General features: G+C 37.3%; 1 protein-coding gene and 1 pseudogene across 2 annotated transcripts in view; one reads left to right on the plus strand and one right to left on the minus strand.

The window, feature by feature from the left end:
• Positions 1 to 566: 566 nt before the first annotated feature.
• On the minus strand, positions 567 to 7,412 carry LOC117424782 (myosin heavy chain, skeletal muscle-like; annotated as a pseudogene).
• A 1,602-nt stretch (positions 7,413 to 9,014) lies between these two features.
• The window catches only part of LOC117424147 (growth arrest-specific protein 7-like), a 149,719-nt gene continuing 134,905 nt past the window's right edge, over positions 9,015 to 23,828 (plus strand). The window contains exon 1 of one of the 2 annotated variants that reach the window (XM_034040260.3): positions 9,015 to 9,476. In XM_034040260.3, coding sequence (XP_033896151.3) covers positions 9,297 to 9,476 — 180 coding nt within the window. In that variant the 5' untranslated portion in view covers positions 9,015 to 9,296. The remainder of the gene's footprint in view (positions 9,477 to 23,828) is intronic. The other variant, XM_034040261.3, reaches the window with a different exon arrangement.

Consider the following 23,828-nt stretch of genomic DNA (forward strand, 5'->3'; position numbering starts at 1 on the left):
AATTGGAATTATAAAGAAGTGTATACTATATATATATATGTACAGCTGTAGTCAAAAGTTTACATACCCCAATGGAAATGTATAATTTCTAGAAATTTCTCGAAAACAAAGAATTTTAAGAAAAATCTTTTGAAGCAAAAGTTTTGTTTTTGTGGATGAGGAAAAAGAGTTACAAGAAATAGTAAATAAATAATAAACTTATAGACCATTTCTGCATTTGTTGATTTTTAATTTTCTGATCTGAGAGGAATTTTTTTTTTTTTTACCTTAAATTCCACCTCATCTGAAGAGTAGACTTTTGTGGTACACATTTTAGCTGATCCTATTAAAATGATATCACCAAAAAACAAAATTCTTCATATATGCTGTATAAAAATGAACTATTTAGGAACTTACTGACGGTATTCCTGTGTGTCTAATGTATTGAAAACACAGATATATTTATAAATACAACTGAGCCACAAAAAATATTACTGTTAATTATACATAATACAGACATTACAGTAATTGATGAAGAAATACACCTTTTTGTGGATTTCAGTACTAACCGGCTTTAACACCCATTCTTACTTATCCTCGTTTGTCTGCGGAGAAAGAGACTGAACAGTCAGAAAATAAAAATAAAACAATTTGCAACTTAGGCAAGAGATGAAACATTGTTCACTCACAGCCAGCATTATAGATTGTATTTTTGTTTGACATTACCAAGTTTTATAATTCAGAACTGAAGAAAACACTAACACTGTCCACAATGTCCAGCTTACCTTTGAACCACTGTCACGAGTCCTGACTCTGAGCTTGCTGCCCTGGGTCTCTGCAAGGTCAGCACACTCTGCAGCTTTTTACAGTTCATCCTGCCCCTTCCTGGAGAGTTGGGCATTGGCAGCTTCCTCCTGGAAAATAAAGGTCATTCTTAAGGAAGTAATACGTTGATAATCTACAATATAAGCTATATAATATTGATCATCAATATTGCTATGCTGAGTTGTTTATTTTCCTGCGTGCTGGTCTCAATGAGATTGGACATGTATGTGTATTACTTACAGCCTCCTACAGCCTCTTGTAGGCCTTGACCTTCAGCTGAAGTTTGCCAACCAGATCCTGCAGTCTGAGAATATTCTTCTTCAGACTAAGAGAAAATAAACAGTATTTTAGTATGAATTAAGGATGTATAGCAGCTATTAAAAGTAACAGTGGCTATTCAAATGAAACTCCTGTAAGTTCTTATGTACCTGGTATGTCAGCTCCTTGACTCTTCTCTCATATTTGCGCACAGCCTTAATGGCATCGGCATCATGTTTCTATTTTGATTCATTTTCCAACTCCTGCACCTAATGCAAATACAAATCAACTGACATATGTCCATGATTTCCAAAATGGGATTACCTGAATTTTGTAGCCTTTCCATGCTGTGCATTATGTTTTGTTAACGCTCAAACAATGCTCTTTTAAACATTTGCCAAACTCACCCTGATTTCTAGTTTGTGGAGCTGTTTCCTTCAACTCTTCATTGCCAGCTGCTCAGCATCATCCAGATGGTACCAAGGTCCTTCACTGTTGCTTCCAGGTTCTTCATGCTTTTAAGATGGGCACTGGTGTCCTGTTCCTTCTTCAGCTCTTCTGCCATCATGGCAGCCTTAAAAAAAAGATTGGATATTTATAATACAATGCATTCTGTATCGTAAGTTCAGAGAGTTCACTTATTAGATCGCACATCAGTGATGGTCTTCTTGGCTTTCTCCTCTGCATTCCTGGCTTCCTGGAGTGTATCTTCAACCTTCCTTTGAAGCTGAGATAAGTCACTCTCAAGCTTCTTTCTGATTTTAATCAGACTGCTGTTCTGGAATAAATTAAGAGTAACAGAAAAATGCATAAAATTGTTAAGCAACTGCTGTACACACGTTGAAGTATAATCCGATTTCAACACCAGTCAAGGTTAAAACTTATGAAAGCTTTCTATACCTTATTTTATATATTTTAGCATGTCAATGTCCAGGATAAGAGATGCAGGGAATCGGTACAAGACTGGCCACCTAGTGGTGTAATGAGGCGGTGCACAAGAAGGCACAACATCAGATCTGTAACTGCTTGTCAGAACAAGACTTGCTTTTGAACTGTGGTTAAGATCTGGGCTGGCAAACACAATTTTGTCTCCTTCTGCTTTAGAAACACTCACTTATAAGGTAAAAATTTGGCAGATGTTGAGATACCTGAGAGTGCAGCAGCTGCACGTGCTCACTGGCATCGACCAACTCCTGCTCGGCAATCTTGCGGTCTCTCTCTGCCTGCTCCAGGGCAGCCCTCATTTCTTTAATTTCAGCCTGCATCAGGTTGCCTCTGCGCTCAACCATAGCATACTGTTTTTTGGGGGGAAATACAGTTATAGATATAAAAAATAGGCCTGGTACTATTCATAGTAACATCACAGAGAAAGAAACCTTGTTCAGTAATTGCACTACATTAACATTATGTTGAGCTGACCTTTAGCTGAGCATGAACATTTCTCAGTTGTTTCTGGAATTCAGCAGCTTGACGGTTGGCATGGCCCAGTTGGAACCCAAATTAATTGAGATCACCTTCCATTTTCGTCTTCATTCTGAGAGCATCATTCTTTCTCCTGACTTCCAAATCCAGAGTGCTCTGCAGGGAGTGAATGGCTCTCTGACTGTTCCTCTTCACTTGTTCAAGTTCCTCGTCCTTCTCAGCAATCTTCCTGTCAACCTCAAACTTCACTTGGTTCAGCTCAAGTTGCACATGGAAAATTGTGCTCTCTTTATGTTCCCGGGATGCCTGGAATGTATAGTTAGTTCCTTTGGCATTATTCTGTTATTTATTTATTTTAGTTTATGACACTAAAATAGCATTTTAAACCCATCATGTGTATATATTAGTTTTAAAATCAGATCACTTTTTTAAAGGCATGAGAGAAAAGAAACAGTAGCTGTACTTGACCTCTATCATTTATAATCTTTCTTTATCATACATTACTGTACCTCAGCCTCCTCCAAAGCAGTCTGGATCTGGAATTTCTCAAGCTCAGTCTTGCATTCAAGACATCGAAGCCTGGATGTCTGCCAATTTTCTTCAGCTCAACACTAGCAAATCTAACCTCCTTCTAGTAGGATCTAAAACTCAACTTAAGAATCTCAATATAGCTGCCCTAAACCTCGGAAACTGTCTGCTGCTGCCTTCCCCCACAGTAAGAAGCCTTGCTGTACTTCTTGACAGCAACCTCTCCTTTGATGCCCACATTTCCTCCGTGGTCAAATCTTCCTTCTACCATCTTCGAAACATCTCCAAAGTCCGTCCCTTCCTTTCCCTCCCAGATGCGGAGATACTTTGTCATGCATTTGTCTCCTCTCGACTCAACTACTGCATCTCTCTCTATGGTGGTCTCCCGGCACGCACTATAAACCAACTGCAGCTAGTTCAGAATGCCGCTACCAGGATCCTTACCAGATGTAAAAAATGTGAACACATCACCCCCCGTCTTGCCCAGCTGCACTGGCTACCTGTAAAGGGGTGGGTTTAAAGTATTCAGAATGAATAAGTGATAGATACAAGTCAGGAAGGAGGGACATTGCCCAACTGCACTGGGAAAGGGGTGAAGTCAGCGTGAATTGAGTAACCATTTCCAGTGTTTTTCCAGTGTTTATTGGCTATACAACAATTACATTGTTTTTGTATCAGGGGGTGTTTTATCTGTTAAAACTGAAAATCAGAAGCCCTACATTTATGTACTGAACCACACATTTACTGACATTACGTTGTATTCAGAATAACTTTTAAAAACATAATTTGATTTCAGATCCATCACAGTTTACGACACTTACAAGTTTGTTGTCTTACCACTTAGTAGCCCTAGCAATATTGTCACTTGATGATCATTTGCTTACATTGCATAGTTGAATTGGGAATATGCCAATAAGACAAGACAAGGCGCTCCTGCTGCTTTCCAGTACCTAATCACTCAGTGTGTTGTTATGCAGTGGACTCACTACAATCAGAACAGAATCAGAATTCAATTGAAGACATTTAAAGGGATGAAACATTTGCCATTGAATGTATTAAGTTATAATCAGAACATGGCAGCATTTTAGTTTTAATTGCATATTCTGAATTATCATTTAAAAAAAAACAACAAACAAGTGAACAGCCAAACGAACCAATGATAATGTAATATTACTAACAAGAACATTGGTTTTAAAGCATGGTTAGCCCTGGGAAAGCAAATTTTGTTATGATTAATTTAAATCAACATTTTTGCATGTGATTCAGTGGTTAGGTTGACCAACCAGAAATAGGTCATTGTTTCTTTATTGTCAAGGTCAAAAGAATTTCTCTAAATACTGACACAGTACTGATCTGGTAAGAGTTAAATATCACATAGATTTTTTAATTGAGCCTGTGCTGATTTTAACTGAGCGCATGTATGTGTGTGTGTGTGTGTGTGTGTGTGTGTGTGTGTGTTTGGTTTGCTGCTTGCAATGTATCCTTGCATTGCAAGCAGCAAACCTGAATCAGCTGTGTCCAATTAGCGGAGTCATCCATTCCTGAAATATTTAATTTATATCGCATTATATTAAGGTTAACCCTATACAGCTACAGCCATACTGTATGTAAAAAGCTAAAAATAAACTTAGTATAAACATTTCACAATGTCACACCTTAAAAAAAGAAAAACACCATATATTTAATTGGTGGATTATTATTAAGACCCACATGTGTGAGAGAAACTTAAAGATGACATTTGAAGATAACAGAGATGTTTCTGTCACCTAACTCTGGATTCCACAGCAGCATATGGAAACTCTGCCAAACAGCTGAGCGTCTTTACTTTTAAGGTAAATTGTCCTGTTGGTGTTTTAAAATGTACATTTTATTTTGGCCTAGGTAATAGGCTTTATCTTTTGTACGAAAAAAGTTTTGCTGTTTTATATAAAAGGGTCTTATATAAATACCCTATTCTGACTGCTGTGGGCACTCTTGTCCACTGTTTGCAGGATTAAATAATGTCTGTCTCATAAATTACCCTTTCAACGGTTATAATTTATATTCAGGATAGAGTGGCAGACACCAGTAGCTCTTTAGAGACTCAAACCAATGATCTCAATACAACTGTGTTAACTAACTTCACTTTTGGGTTGGGGTGTGACATTAACTTGAATTCTGGCACCAGCAACTGCAACTGTAAAATGATCCCTCTGTCTTTGGTTTAACAAACCACTAAACCTGTATTTCCTCTCAGAAACTGGACTCTCTTCACTCACTGATGTATTTGATGTAAGGGATAGGCAGTCGGTACTGTATGTATGTGTGTGTGTGTTTTGTTTTACTTTTCCTTCCTGTTTCAAAGTGTTTTACTCCCTCTTCAGACCATGTATAACATGTGTTGGCCTGCATGCAAAGAGCACCACATGGTAAGTCCAGGTCAGGAGATCTAACCCTGTTTCTCAAGGACACAGTATCTTTGAAAACTCCAATAAATTTCCTTTTCTGTCTTTATAAATGCCCTAGGTGTATTTTCTGTTATACCAACCATCTTTTTTTATATAAGAGATGATAGTAACAACCACAACAACCTTGCTAGCCCACCTTTTTGTTTACAAAGGGAAAGCATAGTGGCCTGCCACATTCATTCACCCAATAAACATGTCCGCTCAGGTTTCAGTAAATTGCTAAAGAGAAATTGGCAGTATCTTTTGTATTTTTGTATTTCATTTGTGTCCTGGATGTTTTCTTTCAGTCTTTTGTTTACACAGCGAGCACCGCTTCATTTTTGCTTCAATCCTCAATTTTTACTGTGTTTTTGTTTTCAATGAGGAAGGGAATAACTATGTTAAGTAATCAATTACTTAACATATTGCTATGTTAAGTAATCAATAACACACAAGAGGTTGTAGTTTGTAGTGAGGCACAAGAAACAAAAAGATTGAAACGTGCTGCAATTCCAGTGGTATTTCATGCGCTTTGATAGTTTGTTACACTAGATGGTGCTATTGTGCTTGCATCGCAAAGACAAGATACTCGAAGTGGACGTGCCCAGTTGCATTCTATTTTAGTGCATTGTTTAATCAATTATTCTGTATTTGTCCAGGAAGTCCAGTTGAGAATGACGTTTTTTTAAAGGCTTAGAAAGGCTGAGAAATTATCAAAAAAAAAACTATTGCACAAACCAACAGTAATTTTAAATGTATGTAACTACCACAGTCTTACTATTCTTTAGAATAACACCATTCTTAAAAATCAGTTTAGCTTTGCTTCGTATTCTGTTTTTCCCCCACCTCTTTTCGGGAGAATCCATTTTGACCAGCACCAATCATATATGTCCACTTCCTGTGTTACACATATTAGCACCTTACTTACAGCCCATAGATAACTAGAAATGTAGTCAGGGGGGTCCTGTTTCCTGCAGCACAACTCGGGCTAAATGAGTTCTATGAAATGTAGCTAAACAACACCATTGTATGTACCATTGCCCCTTCGTAACTTAACCATGAGCCTCGCCTATCTTTAAAGAAGGCTTCTTCATCAAACATTGGGTTAGATTCACCTGCCATAACACTGTCACGAAGGAAGTGACACATCTGCTGGGTATCGCTTATAATTTCTTCGTGGAAGTTGGAAATCTGCAGCAAAATCTGTTCTCCATAAGAGACATCACTTTTCAAACTGTCTTTGCGGAACCTGACAGCAGACTTCCTTGTAAACTGAAGTGACTTCAACAGCTCTTGGCCAGTTAATGGTCTAAACAGTGGTGTTAAATATGGCCAAGCTTTGATAATATGTATAGCCAGCTGTTATTTTGCATGATTTACTAACATTCTTTTTAACATTATTACATATACTGAAGATCATTTCTACAGATAATTATATTCAATTAAATCATTGAAATCAGTGAAGTCAATTCTGCAGAAAATCAGGTGTATATATTTTAGGGTAGCAGTATTAGGATTAGATGTCATGTGATTGAATGATTTAACTATCTTAGATGTTTAGATCATTAAAATCGACCCCAAAGTCATCAAAGGTTTTAATGAAACTGTACGAGACTGGCCAGCCAGAGGAAACTGCAATGGAGGGAGTTTGTGCATGCAAGACTATCATTTTAAAGAAGTAAGCTGTTGTGTGATAGGTTGTTTAATGTCATGTGGTTGATTGGGTTCAAGATGAGATCATCATGTAAAAATCCTAATAAAAACAATAGCTTAATTCCGCGATTTACCAGAACTGCAGGAATTATTTTACAAGAAGTGAGGTCACAAAGTCAAGCATAATATTGATTTCAAAATCTTTTCTAACACAGTAAACTTTAGAGAAGCAAAGAGGAACTTAAATGGTTTCATGATGTACCGGGATTCAGACTTGATCCTTTTAGGATTTATAAAAACTCTGTCAGTGACCCTAACCATGATCTCTAACCTAATATGCTTTTTGGTTTCTAAATGCTAAAGACCACATGCTGTGACAATATTGACTTCACATTTGGTACACAACTTTATTCTATAATTCAATGTCCATGATTTTAATTTTAACTTCCTCAGATTTTTTTCTGAAGTTGCTGCTTCCCGGTACCATGTTTCCATACTATAAACCAATAACTCCTATGGTCTCACGGCAGTGAAGAATTTGACCAGCAGTGCAGGAAGGGATTGTGTACGTTACCAGGAAGCAGCGGTATAAACCTTTAATCTTATCATTGCATTTGAAAAATATTGCAAAAAGGCAAACAGGATCCTCAGCAAAAACAGAAAGAAGGTCAGGGATAATGCTGTTGCCAATGATAATAGTACCAATTGAAAGTCTTGGTTCTCACTCCTTTAATGTCATTACTGTTATTTAAAGCAAACAGAAAAAGCATATATTATACAAATCTGGAGTGACTTGAGCCAATACTACACCTCAAAAATACTGCTGCCTGTAGTTTAACATGAGGGCTGAAAATGTGTATTTTATTTGCCTTAACGTTTACAGAAAGGAAATGGGCAATGGCATTTAGAATTTGTTTCATGAAGCTCCCATTCTAATACTGGTACACCTTACATTAAGTGTCTCTAATTACTGTGTATTTGCATAGTAGTTACAGTACTTAGTAAATACATGTGCATTTACACATAATTACAATGTTATTATGCATATGCTGCAGATTATTATTACAATGTAATTTTTGGATGATACATTTAATATACAATTGCATCATGAAAAGGGTTAATGTTAGGGTTAGGGTTAGATCCTGAAAAAAGATTTACACATAATTCTTGATATGTATTTTTTGTATACAACTGTAAGTCGCCCTGGGTAAGGACGTCTGCTAATAAATAAATAAATAAATAAATAAATAATAATAATAATAATAATAATAATAATAATAATAATAATAATAAGTACATTGTAACTATGCATTATAGCATTGTAATTATGTATAAGTACCCATGTATTTACTAAGTAGACCTAACTACTATATAAATACACAGTAATTAGAGACACTTAATGTAGAGTGTTAGCCTAATACTTGCTTCAGTTTTTATCGTGCTTTGGAGTGTCATGCTCTGTGCTTTATTACACTTTACTATGCTCTTCCTATGATACACCTCAGACAAACGGATGTACATCATGAATTTAAATCCAGGCAACAGCCTACTACGACTACGACTTCTGCAATTATTATTATTATTATTATTATTATTATTATTATTATTATTATTATTATTATTATTATTATTATTATCTGTTTATTCTATAGTTTCTGTTAATTCCCACACACGTCCTCCAGTACAGGACGTTTTCTAAAATATGCCAACCGTGTTTGGGAGAATGGTTGTGAGAGTACTGTAACCAGAAGTAAAGATATTATGGATACTACTAAAAAAGTGTTCTTTTTAATGAATTATGCAGTAAATACCAAACAACCTTTTCTGTTCTGAATGTCAGAGTGTATTGCAAAATCGCTCTGTATATTTATACTGAGCAGCGCTTCAGAAATGAGAACGCGCTTCCTTCCTTTATAGTCTGACTGCAGCTCAAGCGCAGTTAACAGACACCAGCGCAGGAGTGGAGGCTGGATTTGCACAGCTGGGAGTTAGCAATCGAAAGAAAATCTCCTTCGCTATTTCATTTTCCTGTCACTCAAGATTAAAACCGAACACAGCGGAACACCGTTGTAAACAACAGAAGCCACAAAGATAATGAATAGTTTACTCTTAGTAAGTTAAAAAAAAAAAAAAAAAAAGAGACCCGCAGTACATATTTCTACATTTTTTTCCTTTGGTCTGTGTTTGCATGTTCTTCCTCCTGCAATGTCTGGATCTCTGTGCAAAAGTTTATATGGATTCTCTGGAGAACAGCATCAGCATGGGTTGAGGTTCGAGGCTGGGGAAGTTATTAAAGTTTTGCAAGTGGCTGACGGCGGCTGGTGGGAAGGAGAAAGGGATGGAGTCCGGGGATGGTTCCCAGCAAGTTACGTCCAAATCTTAGAGGTACGTTTTCTTAAACATTTGGCTAAACAAACGCTTTTACAGCAAGGAAACTTTTGTTTCTTTACTTATGTACTTTGAAAATCGTTAAGATGAAGCTTTAAAAAATAATAATAATAAGCGTTCATTGTGATATGCACTATTCTAACTGTATCATTCATGATATATTATGGATGGGTGATTTAAATTATGAAAACAGTATTTATAGGAACACAATAAAAACATTTCCGCCTTTTGCTGTTTCCAGTACATAGTTTTCAGTGTAATTTATGAACAAATACTTTTGTTTCTAAATAATATATGCATAGCATTTTATTCTGCATGTCTGATGAATGTAAAGACTTCTTCTGAAATACTGCTTTTGGTTTAACCTTACCGTGCATGGTAGCCTGGTGTTTTAAATCATTAGAACTTTCTTAATGGGTGGGCTACGATGTAGTACTTTCTGACACTACACCGGTTAAACACCTACAAGGCTTCATGCCAAAAAACATTGATGCCTGCCCTTGTGTTTGTAAAGTTGGATTTAACAGATTTAGCCTGGTCTGAGTAAACCTTTTGAATGGATTTCTTAAATTCTAATTATTCACAATAAAAAAGTCTTGGGATGCAGACAGTTTCCAGATTTTAAAAAAAGGAAGTCACTGCAGTAGTCTCGAAATTACTGGTTTGCGCATAAATAATTCCATTGACCTTGCATGCTCAGCTTGCGGTTTTGCAACACCATTTTTCTTTTGCAATACCGTGGCTAATGAAGCCTTGACTTTGTCACAGGCGAAGCCTTCCACTTCAGAAGCAATGGGATAGATTGAGTGTATTGTCAGCTCAGCTTTTCCATACAGACTTCTGTAATAGTATTTCTTAGCTCTAGCTAGGAGAAGTGCACAGGGCACGTTGTTCAATTGGTCCTTTGCATTTCTCCAGAAATATGCGAACGGAATTCCCTGACGTGACGTCATGCTTATAAAATGTGGTGGACTCCCCACATTTCTATGTTTGATCTTTGTGTGCTTGAATGATCTTGGAATGATCTTAACAATAGTTACATGTTAGGTGCCATATATTTTGGTAACAGAGACCCAATGCTGACATTCTTTGGTGCTTCATCTTAGGAGTTAAATGTGTGACTCAGGAGTAGAAAGTGTGACACCATGGATCAGCCTCAATCCAATATATACTGGGCCCAATGATGGAGCACTGAAGAAGAATTCTTTTGGATTTTGGATTTTGGCTTTGGTATGGCTGTTTTCTCAACGCATGTTGGGACAATAAATAAGTTAAGAAACAATATAAGCAGCGCTCAACGCATGTTGGGACAATAAATAAGTTAAGAAACAATATAAGCAGCCAGTAAGCAAATCAGGTATAACAAAATAATCATTAAATAACACTTGCATTAATAGAGACTCTCCTTTGGTAGGATTGAATATTGCTTGTTTAAGTGACAGCCTGTAAAGTTCCGGCTGTCACTTTACAGATGAGAAAAACAGTGTATTTTCAGGGCAGGCCTGCAATAATCTGTAACAACATTTCCTTAGTTAATATTACATCCCAATATATATTTTTAATGAGTAAACATACTGGGGAAAGTCATATACTTCCAGGAAAGGAACATTTCCTGTGGAATAATTTCTGTGCTGGAAAATGAACACACAAACAACACTATTACATCCCTGGTTTGTTGTTTAATGTATTTTTGTGGAATCTGTAATAAGACCAATCAGACAAACAGAGGGCAGGGAACAGGTTTATTGTTAGTTTGCTACACTAAAGAAAAGATTATAACGCCTGATTAAAGGCAGGTACTTTTAAACATGACCTGATTCTAAATTCTTGCCAATATGGTGCGGCAATTAAAAAGTAGACATAGATTTGACAGGGGAAAGATAACATAGGGTTATTGGAGTTCACAAAAAAATGGTAATCTTTTCACTTCCTTTTAGCTTAATTATTGAGCCTATTGCTTCATTTAAATTGTTTTCTTTATGTTAAGTTTTCAGGGCATTTTGTTAATGCATGTCTATCTGTTTTTCGCTGTTCCACATTTTTTTAATGCAACTGTTCATTTTAACCATTTTTTTTAACACAACAGTACTCACACACGTTTGGTCTCCACCATAACTGTTGCATGAAACCGGAGTGTAATAATGCAGCACCTCTGCACTTAAGCATTTGTATGTCAGCTAACAAGTGTTCTGCTGATATTCCATCACAACTTTCTTCTTAAAGGCGTACAGCCTTTATACATGAACCCCCAATATCTCTCACACGCAGCTGGGTACATGTTTTTATGATATCACAACAAAAGGAATAGGGCCTATGCTTTTTTTTTTTGGTTCATATGTATAGCTGTTATGTAGTATATCACCTTACAGTACAATCACACGACAAAAATGGACTGAATGATAATACCCGAAAATAATCTTAATATTTTTAATAAAGTAGCCGGCACAAATATAGTAGGCGGTGGATTGCGCCGATCGCCGGCTTATTTTGAAAACCCTGCACTCCTTGTCACTACTTTTGCTTTGAAAATAATGGGTTATTTTTTTAGCAGTCATTTTAACGTTTTAGCCTCTGGGAGTGCTTAACACAACCCCCCCCCCCCCCTCCCCCAACTCTCTGATTGGTTAAATGTTGTGTCATGACGTAACACAGCTGTCATGTGGTTCCTAGATTTTTTTTTCACCCAGCAACATGCAAGAGGTCAGCTAGAAGCGCAATCAGTCCTTATTGTTAAAGGCACAGTAGCATCTAGAAGACCGGTGGATCGGGTTTTATTGGGGAGAACCCTGAGAATTTCCAAAATCCAATGAAGCAATGCTAAGACTATACAATACCCTAGTTAGACCCCACCTACATGTAAGATGCTGTTGGAATAGGTCAAGTAGTAGCATGAAATAGGAACATAAACAAAGAATGAGATTCTAATCCCCTTAGAAAGGGCAAATGGTGTCATACACTACCCAAGTTCCTGTTATACAGTTCATTCATGTCCTAAAACAGTGGGGAAGACTGGCTTAGGTAACCTGAGCTGTTTGTGTAAATGTGCAGTTTGGCAGCATTGGTAGGCATTAAAAAAAGGACAATTAAACTATCGAGTTACGCCATTTCACCTGTTGATTGATGCCTGTTAATTATTGAACTGATAATGTTCTAAGGAACACAATCCAAAATATGTGTAATCAGGTGCCTGTACTTAATTGCAGTTTCAATAAGACTGTAAAGATGCTTGAACCCTGGGGGTGTTGGCTGGAATATGAATTAATTATGTAATGTAATAGTAAACACAGCTTAAATATCTTCAAATAATAACGGGTTGTTTATATTTGCTTTGATGAATGATGTTTGGTATGAATGTATTTGTTTTTAAACAATAGTCAAGAAACAATCCTAGAAGTCCACCCAACTCGAGGGAAGTTTTTCACTTTTCACATTGCGCACTGGGATTCTCTTCATAAAGAATGATCAAGCATGGGGGTCTATCTAATTTATTTAAACAGTGGAAGATCCAGATAATTAAAATACTGAGGTAATTAAAATGTGAGAACCACGGTTATGAAAATCTAGCAGTGCTTAGGAGTCTCATTAGAACATTTCTGTTTAAATATGTAGTAAATACTGTATGTAGTAAACATCAATCTCTCTTTTCTACTTTATTATTATTATTATTATTATTATTATTATTATTATTATTATCATCATTATTTATTTCTTAGCAGATGCCCTTACCCAGGGCGACTTACAGTTGGATACAAAACATACATATCAAGAATTACAGTACAATTAAGAGCAAGGTACAAAATACAATGACTTCAGTCCTAATAAGAGCAAAAACGTTCACCTGAAGAAGAGACCTTTGAGGTCTTGAAAGCTTTTGATTAATTGTTGTTTAGTTAGTCCAATAAAAGGTATCACATCTCCTTCTCTTTGTCTATAAATATGTAAAATGCTACAGGAGAGGGTCTTGAAGGCCAGCCACCATATGGGTGCATCTCCAGTGATGTCCCTGTGCTGTAGCCTATTATTCTGCCAGCATATTTTTTGTCAGCCTGCTTCCCATCCACCCTGTTTGCTGCCAATCCCTGTTGTAGAACAGCTGTCTTTCCTGTCCTCTTCTTGGACCCACTGATCTTCATGTAGAGACCAGCCTTCTAACACATCACAGGTGCAGTCTGAAAGTGTGATTTGTTCTTTCCGAGTGTAGTGTAGTGAAGAAGAAATAACACTGGGCATTCCTGTGCTGGGTACAAGTGTGTGCAAGGTTTGTTTGGAAATGATCACCTTGGGGATTAATTAAAGATAATAAGTGAGTCGAGTACATCGGAAGGGAGTGCACTATGTGGGTACCCAGCCAGATATTTGCATGGTTGGTGATATTTGCATCCCAAATGTATTTGCTCCACTGGGGTATATGTCACACGTGATTTTAAAGTGAATAATCATAGATATGATATAAAGTATTGGAGTGCATTCAGGGGTCTTTATTACCAGGTTTATGCAGTAGGTTTGCTGGTCATTTACCATAGTTGTGATGTTCTGTATTTTGTACATTATTATTTATTTCTTAGACGCCCTTATCCAGGGCGACTTACAATCGTAAGCAAATACATTTCAGAATCACAGTACAAGTAATAATACAATTAAGAGCAAGATAAATACAATGACTTCGGTTCAAGCAAGTACATGCCGGTATCTGATGAGTGATCTGTGAGGTCATATTTAATTTGAGATTTTTATTTGGGCTAAAGCTTTTGGAGCCTTGTGTGCATCTGTACATATTTACCTACTGTATACATTTAAACTTATTTTAAGGGAATCCTTTTGGGATTATGAAACTTTCAGTCTCTCAGGTGATTTTCCAGCCATATCAAGACCATTTTGATTTTGACAGGTCCATGCCTATGTAATTTGGAAGCAAATTGTGTAGGTGTGAACATTTAGTTTTGCAACTGGTTGTCCTGAGTGAGTAAAGTTGTACTGGAGTGCAGTAGGCCTGTTCATATTGTAATCCAGAATGTCTGCTATTTAAACTACCCAGGTTGCAAGTTTGATAAATGAAAACGTTACATGATGTCTTCCCTTACCAAAATGATCTAATTGTACTAAAACTTCCTAACAACCAAGGATCAGAATATGGGTGTGTGTGGATATTTTTGTCTGTATATCACATGTATTTCATTTACTGTATAGGGAGAATCCCTTGTTCAATTATGATTATACATTCTTTAGTGCAAGGTATTGAGTGTATAATTTTTGGGGTGTATAGAGGCTCTCTGGTTGTGCATGTTTGTAAGTCACACTTACATTTTGGTGAATCCCTTTTCAGACTCTGATTAAAAATGTTAAGAACATTTTATTTAGCGTATCATAGTCTGGGAGGCTGACCTGTCTGTCTGTGCATCTGTCAAACTTGGATCAAGGTCATGGTGATCTGCTACAGGGGATAAGTGTTACTGGCATACATGTTTAAAAAATAGTGACAGTGTTCATTTGTTTCATTTAACTACTTAATTGCTTTGGATGTAAGCAGAATGTGTGATATGACAAGAACAGCATGTTCTCAGAATGTTTTGAAAGTTTGTGGCTGGTTGCTGTTTGGAATGCCAGACAGGGAGGTTACAGTCACAAATAACTGGCCCCTTGTGAAAACTAAGCCTGTTGATTCATACTTTAACAGTAAACTGTGTTGTAGAGACAGAGCTGCCAAGTTCAGTACAGCAGAAGCAATGAGATTTAAGGTGGCTGTGAGACAGCTAATTTGGGTGGCAATAGACCTCGTTGAAGTTATACACTAAGAATATTCACATTCACATTTTCACTTTATGAGAATGTAGTCAGTGTTCATCATTCGAAGCATGTACAGTGCCCTGTCTTTACTTCTCTCTCTGACTTGTTGTAGCAGGGCGGTAGAAAGCCTTGCACATGGAAAGTGGGCACGGCAAAGCCCTGCTGTTTAAATATATTGTTGATTTATTTTTAGAACAGGGTCTCCCCCTCCGCCCCTGTGCAGTTTATTGTTTTGCATATGTTTTGTTGTTGTTGTTGTTGTTATTGATTTAGTATTTTTTTAAGAACAGGGTACTCCCCACCCCTGTGCATATTTTATATTTGCTTTTATATCCTGATTTATTAGGTGTAAATATGACTGTGAAAGTCGTGTTATTGTTTATTTGTATTTATTTAGAAATGTATTGACGGCGTAGCCGACTGTTTGTTTTATTTTTGTACAGTTTGGTAGTGTGTATGGGAAGCCCCATCCACCAGTTAGAAATCTCGTGCAGAAGGTGGCCATCTCCCGAATTAATTAAGTGATTAACTTGTTGCTAATCGGGAGATGGTCACCTGCATAATAGCTGGCAGCTCTCTGCACTCCGGTTGGGTGAGGAGGAACGAGAGTGAGAGGAGAGAGAGAAATCTAAAACTAAGCAAAATAGGAACAGTGACAGCAATCTGCCCAGCTTGACCTGTTGTATTTTGTGTTTGTGATTTTGTTTTGGTTTAACTATTTATTTTGCTCTGTGAGCACTGTTTTTGTTAAAACCTTTTATTTGATTATTGTTTGAATAAACAGCGCCACAGTGCCTTTTGCCCTGCAGTACTGGTGTCGAACAGAGACATATTGAGTCATCATATATGCTTTTAATTGGTGAAGGGCCCTAATAGGAAAATATAAGACTTTGTAAACATATCTAAATGTTTGGAAATAAATTGCCATTGCTGTGCAGTTCTGTGCTTGTCACCGTTTTCATGTAGAGATTGTTGCCTTCTATGTAGAGTACTTGGTTAAACAGTTATTTTATCACACTCATAAAACCTTGACAAAGACCTGCAGTAAGCTGACTTAACATTTATGCCCATTAGTGCTATGATGCCACTTTCATATAGAAATTACATTTTCACACGTAGTGGTCAATTCTAAAATCACCTCCAAAATACGGACAGTCCCGGTTTTTCATAAAAGGTCCCAACATTTTGCTCAAAATCTTTAAAAAGTTCAGGTTTTCAGCCACTTCATGTTGCGCGACACACTGTAAATACCTTTTGTCAAAATAACGTAAACAACTGCTTTTAGTTTATGGCACCTCCAGTGAAAACAAAATAAAACTAAAAAACTAGGGTAATCAAGACCATTATTTTTATAAAGTGATTAACACAGGTGTACATGCTTATTCCTCAGTGCGCTGTGTGTTTTCATTCAGTTTATATTCAATATGAATCTTCAATTGTGTGTAATTTTGTAGCTGTTCAGTTCTGACAGGATTTAGCCCAGACAGAGCAGCTAGAGATTGCAAGCATCCAAATCCACCACCAGGTTAAACCACATCAACAATGTCAAAAAATAGAACCTGAAGCAGTGAGTAAACAAAGAAAGAAAGAAAAATACCAAAATGTAAATGTATTTCTGATGATTTATTATTATTATTATTATTATTATTATTATTATTATTATTATTATTATTATTGAACTCAATATAAAAGTATGCAATACGTGTAACACAATACTTAAACTAATTAGCCACAAATTGTACACCCATGCGTGTACTGAAATTAGCTAGCTGCTTACATTTTTTATTTTTTTTAAACAATAATACTAAGAGTGAGAGGATGGCTATTTAAATAACCATTACAATAGCCTATATTTAAATGGTTTAATTAGTCATATCAATTATTTAACAATGTGTCCCAGTTTTGAGCTTTGAAAATCTGGTCAGCCTAGATTTGAGGAGTCTTTTTTAGAAGCCTACCTGTTGGAAAAAGGACATTAGTTAGTCAGACTGGTAAATAATGATCTAAACAGAAACAGTAATATACAAAACACACAAAATAACAGGTGAGAAATGAAATAATCTGACAAGGTAGATGGTGTACATCGTCCAAATAGAGCAAAATGTTAACTAGACATCAACACCAGGCCTACTCTATAAGGGAGTGAATACAAAAAATACTGCACATAAATTAATCCAATTGAAGGCACCCACCTGGTTTTAGTCTGCAGAGACAGTGACATTTATGAGGCCCCAGCATCCTGTTAATAAGAGAGCGGCAGCATGTGTTTCCCAGACACTGAGGCCCTCTGTAAACAATAACTAGAGCGTAGGGTAAATTGAGGCCTAACTACACTTTAAATGGAGTTCAGAAGTAAACATTTTTTTAGTTGGGCAACAGACTTCTTTGCACTTAATCAATTAGACAGATTAAATGGGAATTTAGGAGACCAGACAATACATGTTTACAGATCTTATTATTATTATTTATTTCTTAGCTGACGCCCTTATCCAGGGCGACTTACAATTGTTACAAGATACCACATTATTTTTACATACAATTACCCATTTATACAGTTGGGTTTTTGTACTGGAGCAATCTAGGTAAAGTACCTTGCTCAAGGGTACAGCAGCAGTGTACCCACCGGGGATTGAACCCACAACCCTCCGGTCAAGAGTCCAGAGCCCTAACCACTACTCCACACTGCTGCCCCGTATAACAGGATAATCAGTGTAATTTAGGACATTGATTAAAAAAATAAAGTGCAGCTCAAAGACCATAATTGTTTTTTGGGGCTGATCAATCAAACATCCAAACATAACTCTCTGAACTTAGTGTACCACTACAACAAAACCATCCGTAATTAGAAACATACAGGTAGTGAACAAAAAAATGGAAACACCTGGGTAAATGAGGGACACCAAGTATATTGAAAGCAAGGGCTTCCACACAGTTGTGGCTCATGCGTTAATTAAGCAAATAACATCCCAGCATGTTTAGGGTCATGTATAAAAATAATGGACAGGCCTGGTTGCCTATAATTATGGCTAACATGGCTGCAAGAGGAGACCTCAGTGACTTTGAAAGAGGAGTGATTGTTGGGGCGCGTTTGGCAGGAGCTTCAGTGACCAAGACAGCTCAACTTGCTGATGTTTCACGAGCAATGGTGTCTAAGGTGCTGTTGGCATGGAACTCCGAGGGAAAGACATCATCAGCAAAGGGCAACAGTGGGCGGAAGCGCATACTCCAGGATCAAAGTGCAAGGCAAAACAGGTGAGCAACTGCAGATCAATTGACTGCAAATTTCAACCTGGGATGCGAGCAGCCAGTTTCATCAAAAACAGTCCGCCAAGAACTCCTCAGAGTGGGATGCCATAGTGGCCCAACGCCCTGTTAAGTGACTTTACATTGGTGTTTCCACTTTTTTGTTCACTACCTGTATATATTGTACATATATTTAAAGAGTAACCAGCTCCAAATTCCATTCTCTTAGTTGATTATTGTATTTTTTGAGTCTGTGTTAGGATATTTGTCTATGAGTTCAGATGTTGGACTTCAGGTTTCATTGCCTGCCATAGACATTAGATCAAAATCACTAGATCACTACTTACATTTATGGCAGGCAAGTAGAGCAGAAGAACAGCACCAGAACTCATGTGAAAGCAACATAGACTTGAAAAAATACAGTATTTGCATAGCTGCAATAAGCCACTCAGAATGGTTGTCAACATCATAAAATGGAAGAGGCTGTAAACAAAAAATAAGGAAATTAAATTTAAAGCAGGGGGGTGTTCCTGACTGTATCAAGTATCTCCTTAGCAAAATGTTTGGGTGGTATTCACAGAAATGGAGAAACTGAGTAATATAAATCTCTGAACACTCTATGGGTAATGGGTGTAGAGAAGCCCTATATTGTTTTTACTTACTGTTTTTTATGTGATCACACTTTCAGATGATATGAGCATGGGGATGCTTAGTTACAGGGTAGAAAACAGCACGAGATACTGTACATGCATAGCAACCTTTGCTGTGTGTTTTAGTGTTTGCATAGCAACCACTGAGAAGCATAGTTTCATATTTTGCAAGCTTTTATCAGTAACACATTTCTTGTTATTTCTGTAACATGCAAGATTCTGATGCAATAACTTGCCCAATTAATATCCACATATATAGTAAGGAGAATAAGGTGAAGACTGATCTGATACAGAATGTATTTGTCCACAACATAATAGGATGTGTATATTAAAGGCTGCCGGTTAACTGTGTCATTTACTGTCCCTGTCACACAGTCTGAAGGGGCTGTTTCTAAAAAAAGTTCACCGTTTACAGCATTTAACAGCACTTGATAAAAAAGCACTGCTCTGTAAATAAGGGACTTCCCCAAACATACACACAACACTCACTTAATAACCTGGAAACCTACGTTCTTGTTCAGTCCCAGATCATCTCCCCACCTACACACTCACAGCTCTTAGTCTAATTCATACATACATTTCTGATTCACTCTAGCTGTGGAGTTTGACCTGAACAAACAAACTATAAACTGTCAACCCATAATGAACTTCACCAAAGACAGTGATCAGAAGTTTGAGATCAATCAGGTTCATGCGTTTTAGGGTGGACTTGTTAAATCTACTTAGTTACTTTGCCAAAACAATCTCAAGCAAAGGTATAATAAATCATAAAAGACTATGCATTGCAAAAACCATGAAACACAGTTAATTCACAAAACACATTTAAACCACTGTCACACATTTATATTCTGTTGTGATCACACATCCATTGAACTGCTGCAGGCAGTCAGCTTCAAGCTTCAGGTCTAGATAACTCCCAGGTTTGACATGTCCACGCAATGCCAGGGTTAGGTTAGGTAAACTTTTCAAAGTGTCTGCTTAGATTTTCTTCAAATGCCTTCACCCTCATTATTCACTGTCAACATGATGTCAAATCCACTCTGCTCAAGACTAATGGACTAAAATGTTCTCTCAGTCATGGCATAAAAGTGAGCATACAGAAACTTGATTAGTTCTAATGGAACTATTTAAGTCAGCAGCTGTCAGTTCTAACCAATGGCTTTAATTTTATGTAATCTTTCTGAGTAGGCTGTCTGACATGATATGATTTACTTTTATGCTAGTAGGAATTTTTCTTTTAAAATCTCAATCTTGGAAAAGTACTTTTTATTGAGAAAGATAAAAAGAAAAGAACATAAGTATATACCGTAGGGTAAGTTCTGGAACAAGAAGAGGCCATTTAACCTATCAGTACTTTTCCTTAGCACACCATTTGTCCCTACCAAGTTACTATAAGTAAAGTGCTTCCTGCCTTCTGTTCCTACTCTCTGTGCTACATGTGAAGTACTGACTTGGGTTAACTTAGCTTTAGTTTCTGTAAATATTGTGATAATAAATCCTTAATGATGGTCTCTGTAGCTAGAATGCAGGTCAGGTTCATTTAAAAGTGTATAATGTTGCCAGCCAGTATCCATGGTGATTATCAGAAAAAAATCAAGAATAAATCTACATGCAGTTCTGTTTTCCGGCTACATGTGTGATGTTACCCCACAGATTGTTAGTGATTAAAAATATCCACGTAATCTTTTTTTTTTTAAAGTAAATTTTTAGTGGTCGCCAATTATTTTTTGTATTTTCTCCCAATTTAGAATATCCAATTATTTTTAGGCTCAGCTCACCGCTACCACCCCTGCGCTGACTCGGGAGCGGTGAAGACGAACACACGCTGTCCTCTGAAGCGTGTGCCGTCAGCCAACCGCTTCTTTTCACACTACAGACTCACCATGCAGCCACCTCAGAGCTACAGCGTCGGAGGACAACGCAGCTCTGGGCAGCTAGCTTACAGGCAAGCCCGCAGGCGCCCGGCCAGACTACAGGGGCCACTGGTGCACGGTGAGCTGAGGACACCCTGACTGTGTAATTGTGGTCAACCACAAACATTAAATGCATTATAAAACATGTGTGTATGCACGTTTTGTTTAATTGCTTAATTTATTGTTAATTATCCCCTGCACCTAGAAGTAATTGTAAATTAGATTCAGGTGCAGGGTATTTAAGAGGTGCAGTCAGTCTGCACTGGACGGCTGAGTAGAAGGAAGCAGGAGGTGTACCCTGCTACCGAGCTGTCACGGAAAGGTACTGTGTGTTCCTTTTGTAAAGAAAACTGTGTGTTTTGTTTTCAGCCAGTAAACTCAATATATCAGGGAATTACATGATCTGTTGAGATCCATTTTTGGCTGCAATTGTGGGCTGTAACATTCATATTCATGTTCATATACTGTACATATATACTGCCTGGCCACTGTTACAGTACCTACCCAATTAGGGTTGGCATTGCCCTGGTGTGGGGCATGCACTGGGTCCCTTGATTACTCTGAAAGGTCAAAGGAATGTCATAGTTAAGCATTGATCAAGTCCAACCAATAATACTGTACCCTGATGGCAGTAGTTCAAAGATCAAGCTCAGCATTGTAAGATGTAATGTAATGTGGGGTGATTGACTGTTTGGCACAGGATCTCGTCTTCTGGACCGATAGGATGCCGCCCTCATTTGAGGTGCGACCTCCGACGTCGGTCAGAGGTCACCAAGACCACCGACCCCCAGAAGGGAGACATAGTTGCAAAGGAGGTGGTGGGGAGGTGGAGGAGAAAGACTTGCAGAACAAGTAGTGGAAGGTGAGCCTGGACTATATAGGTTAAGGAACCAATAGGATTAGCCTAGCGAGCTGAGCCTTGCCCCTATAAGTACGGCAAGCTTCTGTGTAATTTCAAGATGATAACACACCTATTCTCTCTGCCAGAAAGGTGTGCACATGGTTAGACGAACATGGCAGGTTTCAGAAATCTATGATGGCCCAACACAATATGAAGTACAGGTCCTAATAAAGTTGCAATACATGTACATTTTCCAAAACCAGACGGTGGCATTTGTTTTTAATTTCACCCCTAAAAAATGAGTTTATTCAGTGTTGTGTGACTGATGAGACATTCATTGTAGTATTGGTTGTAGAAACATTTTGTTGCGGTCAAATTAAGAACATGTCTTATCCAATTGTTCTATATTTGAAGTACCACTGCACTTTCAGGGTACCACTGCTCTTTTAAGATGCTTCTTAAAACAATCTGCATATATCCGAGGACAGACAATAACCATTTCAGGGATACCATGATATTTAGTAACCAAGAGGTCTGAGTGGGATACAATAGACAACAAGTTCTCCTTGCACAGAGGAAGCTAGGCCTTTGTGCAATTTATATTTCAAATATTTCTCAATTTGCATAGGAAGTGAGATTGTGAGATAAAAACATTTTTAGCAGCTTTGGCATGTACAACCACCCATTTCCCACATGTTTCATCAAGTGGTATCATCAACACTATATGATTTATCAAATGCAACCAGGCACATGTGAATAGAACTTTATGCAGCTTGGGATTTAATGTATTTGAATCAAGCATTGCTCTGTTCCCTGTTTGTTATTGTGTAAAAGCCAACAAAATATCCTCACTTAAATGATTGGCAATGCATTAGTACCACATTGGTTAGACATACCAATGGTATCCCTATGGTATGAACTGGTACATATTGGTAACCCATTGCAGTACCATGTTTGCTACTATAGAAAGTCAACAGTGCAATATGTGTTCCAAACCAACTGTGTTTCCATTGCAAATAATGCTGTGGTCTGCTAATATGTCTGCCTGCTTTCCTTGTAAGTAATACACTGGTATTATAAGGGTTTTGAGTGGATGTATGAGAGAACTGAATCTGTAGCTGAATCAGGCTGAACAATATATAATGGAACATAATAAAGATACAATTAAGAGATAGTGGACATGCTGCACAATCAGGGCTTTATCCATGTAAGTTTTATTTTTTGCATTCCAGGAAAGCCAGTTTGAACTACAATGCAATAAAATGGTTGGAACTGTAACTGTTTTATTATTGCAGAATGAATTCAAAATGCAGGGACCTCCCTTCAAGTATATATAATAAATTGGGCCGATCACATTTTTCAAACTCATGTGAAACTTCTTTATTCTGGAGATTTCTTAATTGTCATAATGTAAATGTAATACAATAGAGAGTCAATTATCCGATTAACTGTACTGTCTAATCAACCCAGTTTTCAACCCAGTTTTATGAAAACTGCATATAAGGACGCATCATTTTCAGTTGTTATTTTTTGTTCATTTGCCTGTATTTGAACAAATGCGGTTTCTTGATTAAACATCATAAAGAAAATGTACTCAAGTTTCTCTGTTTTCACTCTGCCTACTTAACAATCCTTTGCTGTGTGATGGTGACTAACAAAAAAAAAATACTTAAATTCTAGTGTTACTAAGGTAAGGGAACGGTTTTAAACAACTCTGTTTTTGTGAATGCCAAAAGTTTTAGAGGGATCTCATCTATCTGCGACCGTATTTTTATTTATTTGTTTCATAGACACGTTAGCATGCTAGGCTTTACATTGTTGCAGTTAAGCAAATTAAAACAGTCACCTCATTCTTGATTTTTCTTCTGTTTCATCAGTAAGGGCTGGAGATGATGTCTATGTTGTTGAGCTGCTAAGA

The sequence above is a fragment of the Acipenser ruthenus genome, chromosome 19, assembly GCF_902713425.1.
Source record: "Acipenser ruthenus chromosome 19, fAciRut3.2 maternal haplotype, whole genome shotgun sequence".
In the NCBI taxonomy this organism is placed as follows: Eukaryota; Metazoa; Chordata; class Actinopteri; order Acipenseriformes; family Acipenseridae; genus Acipenser; species Acipenser ruthenus.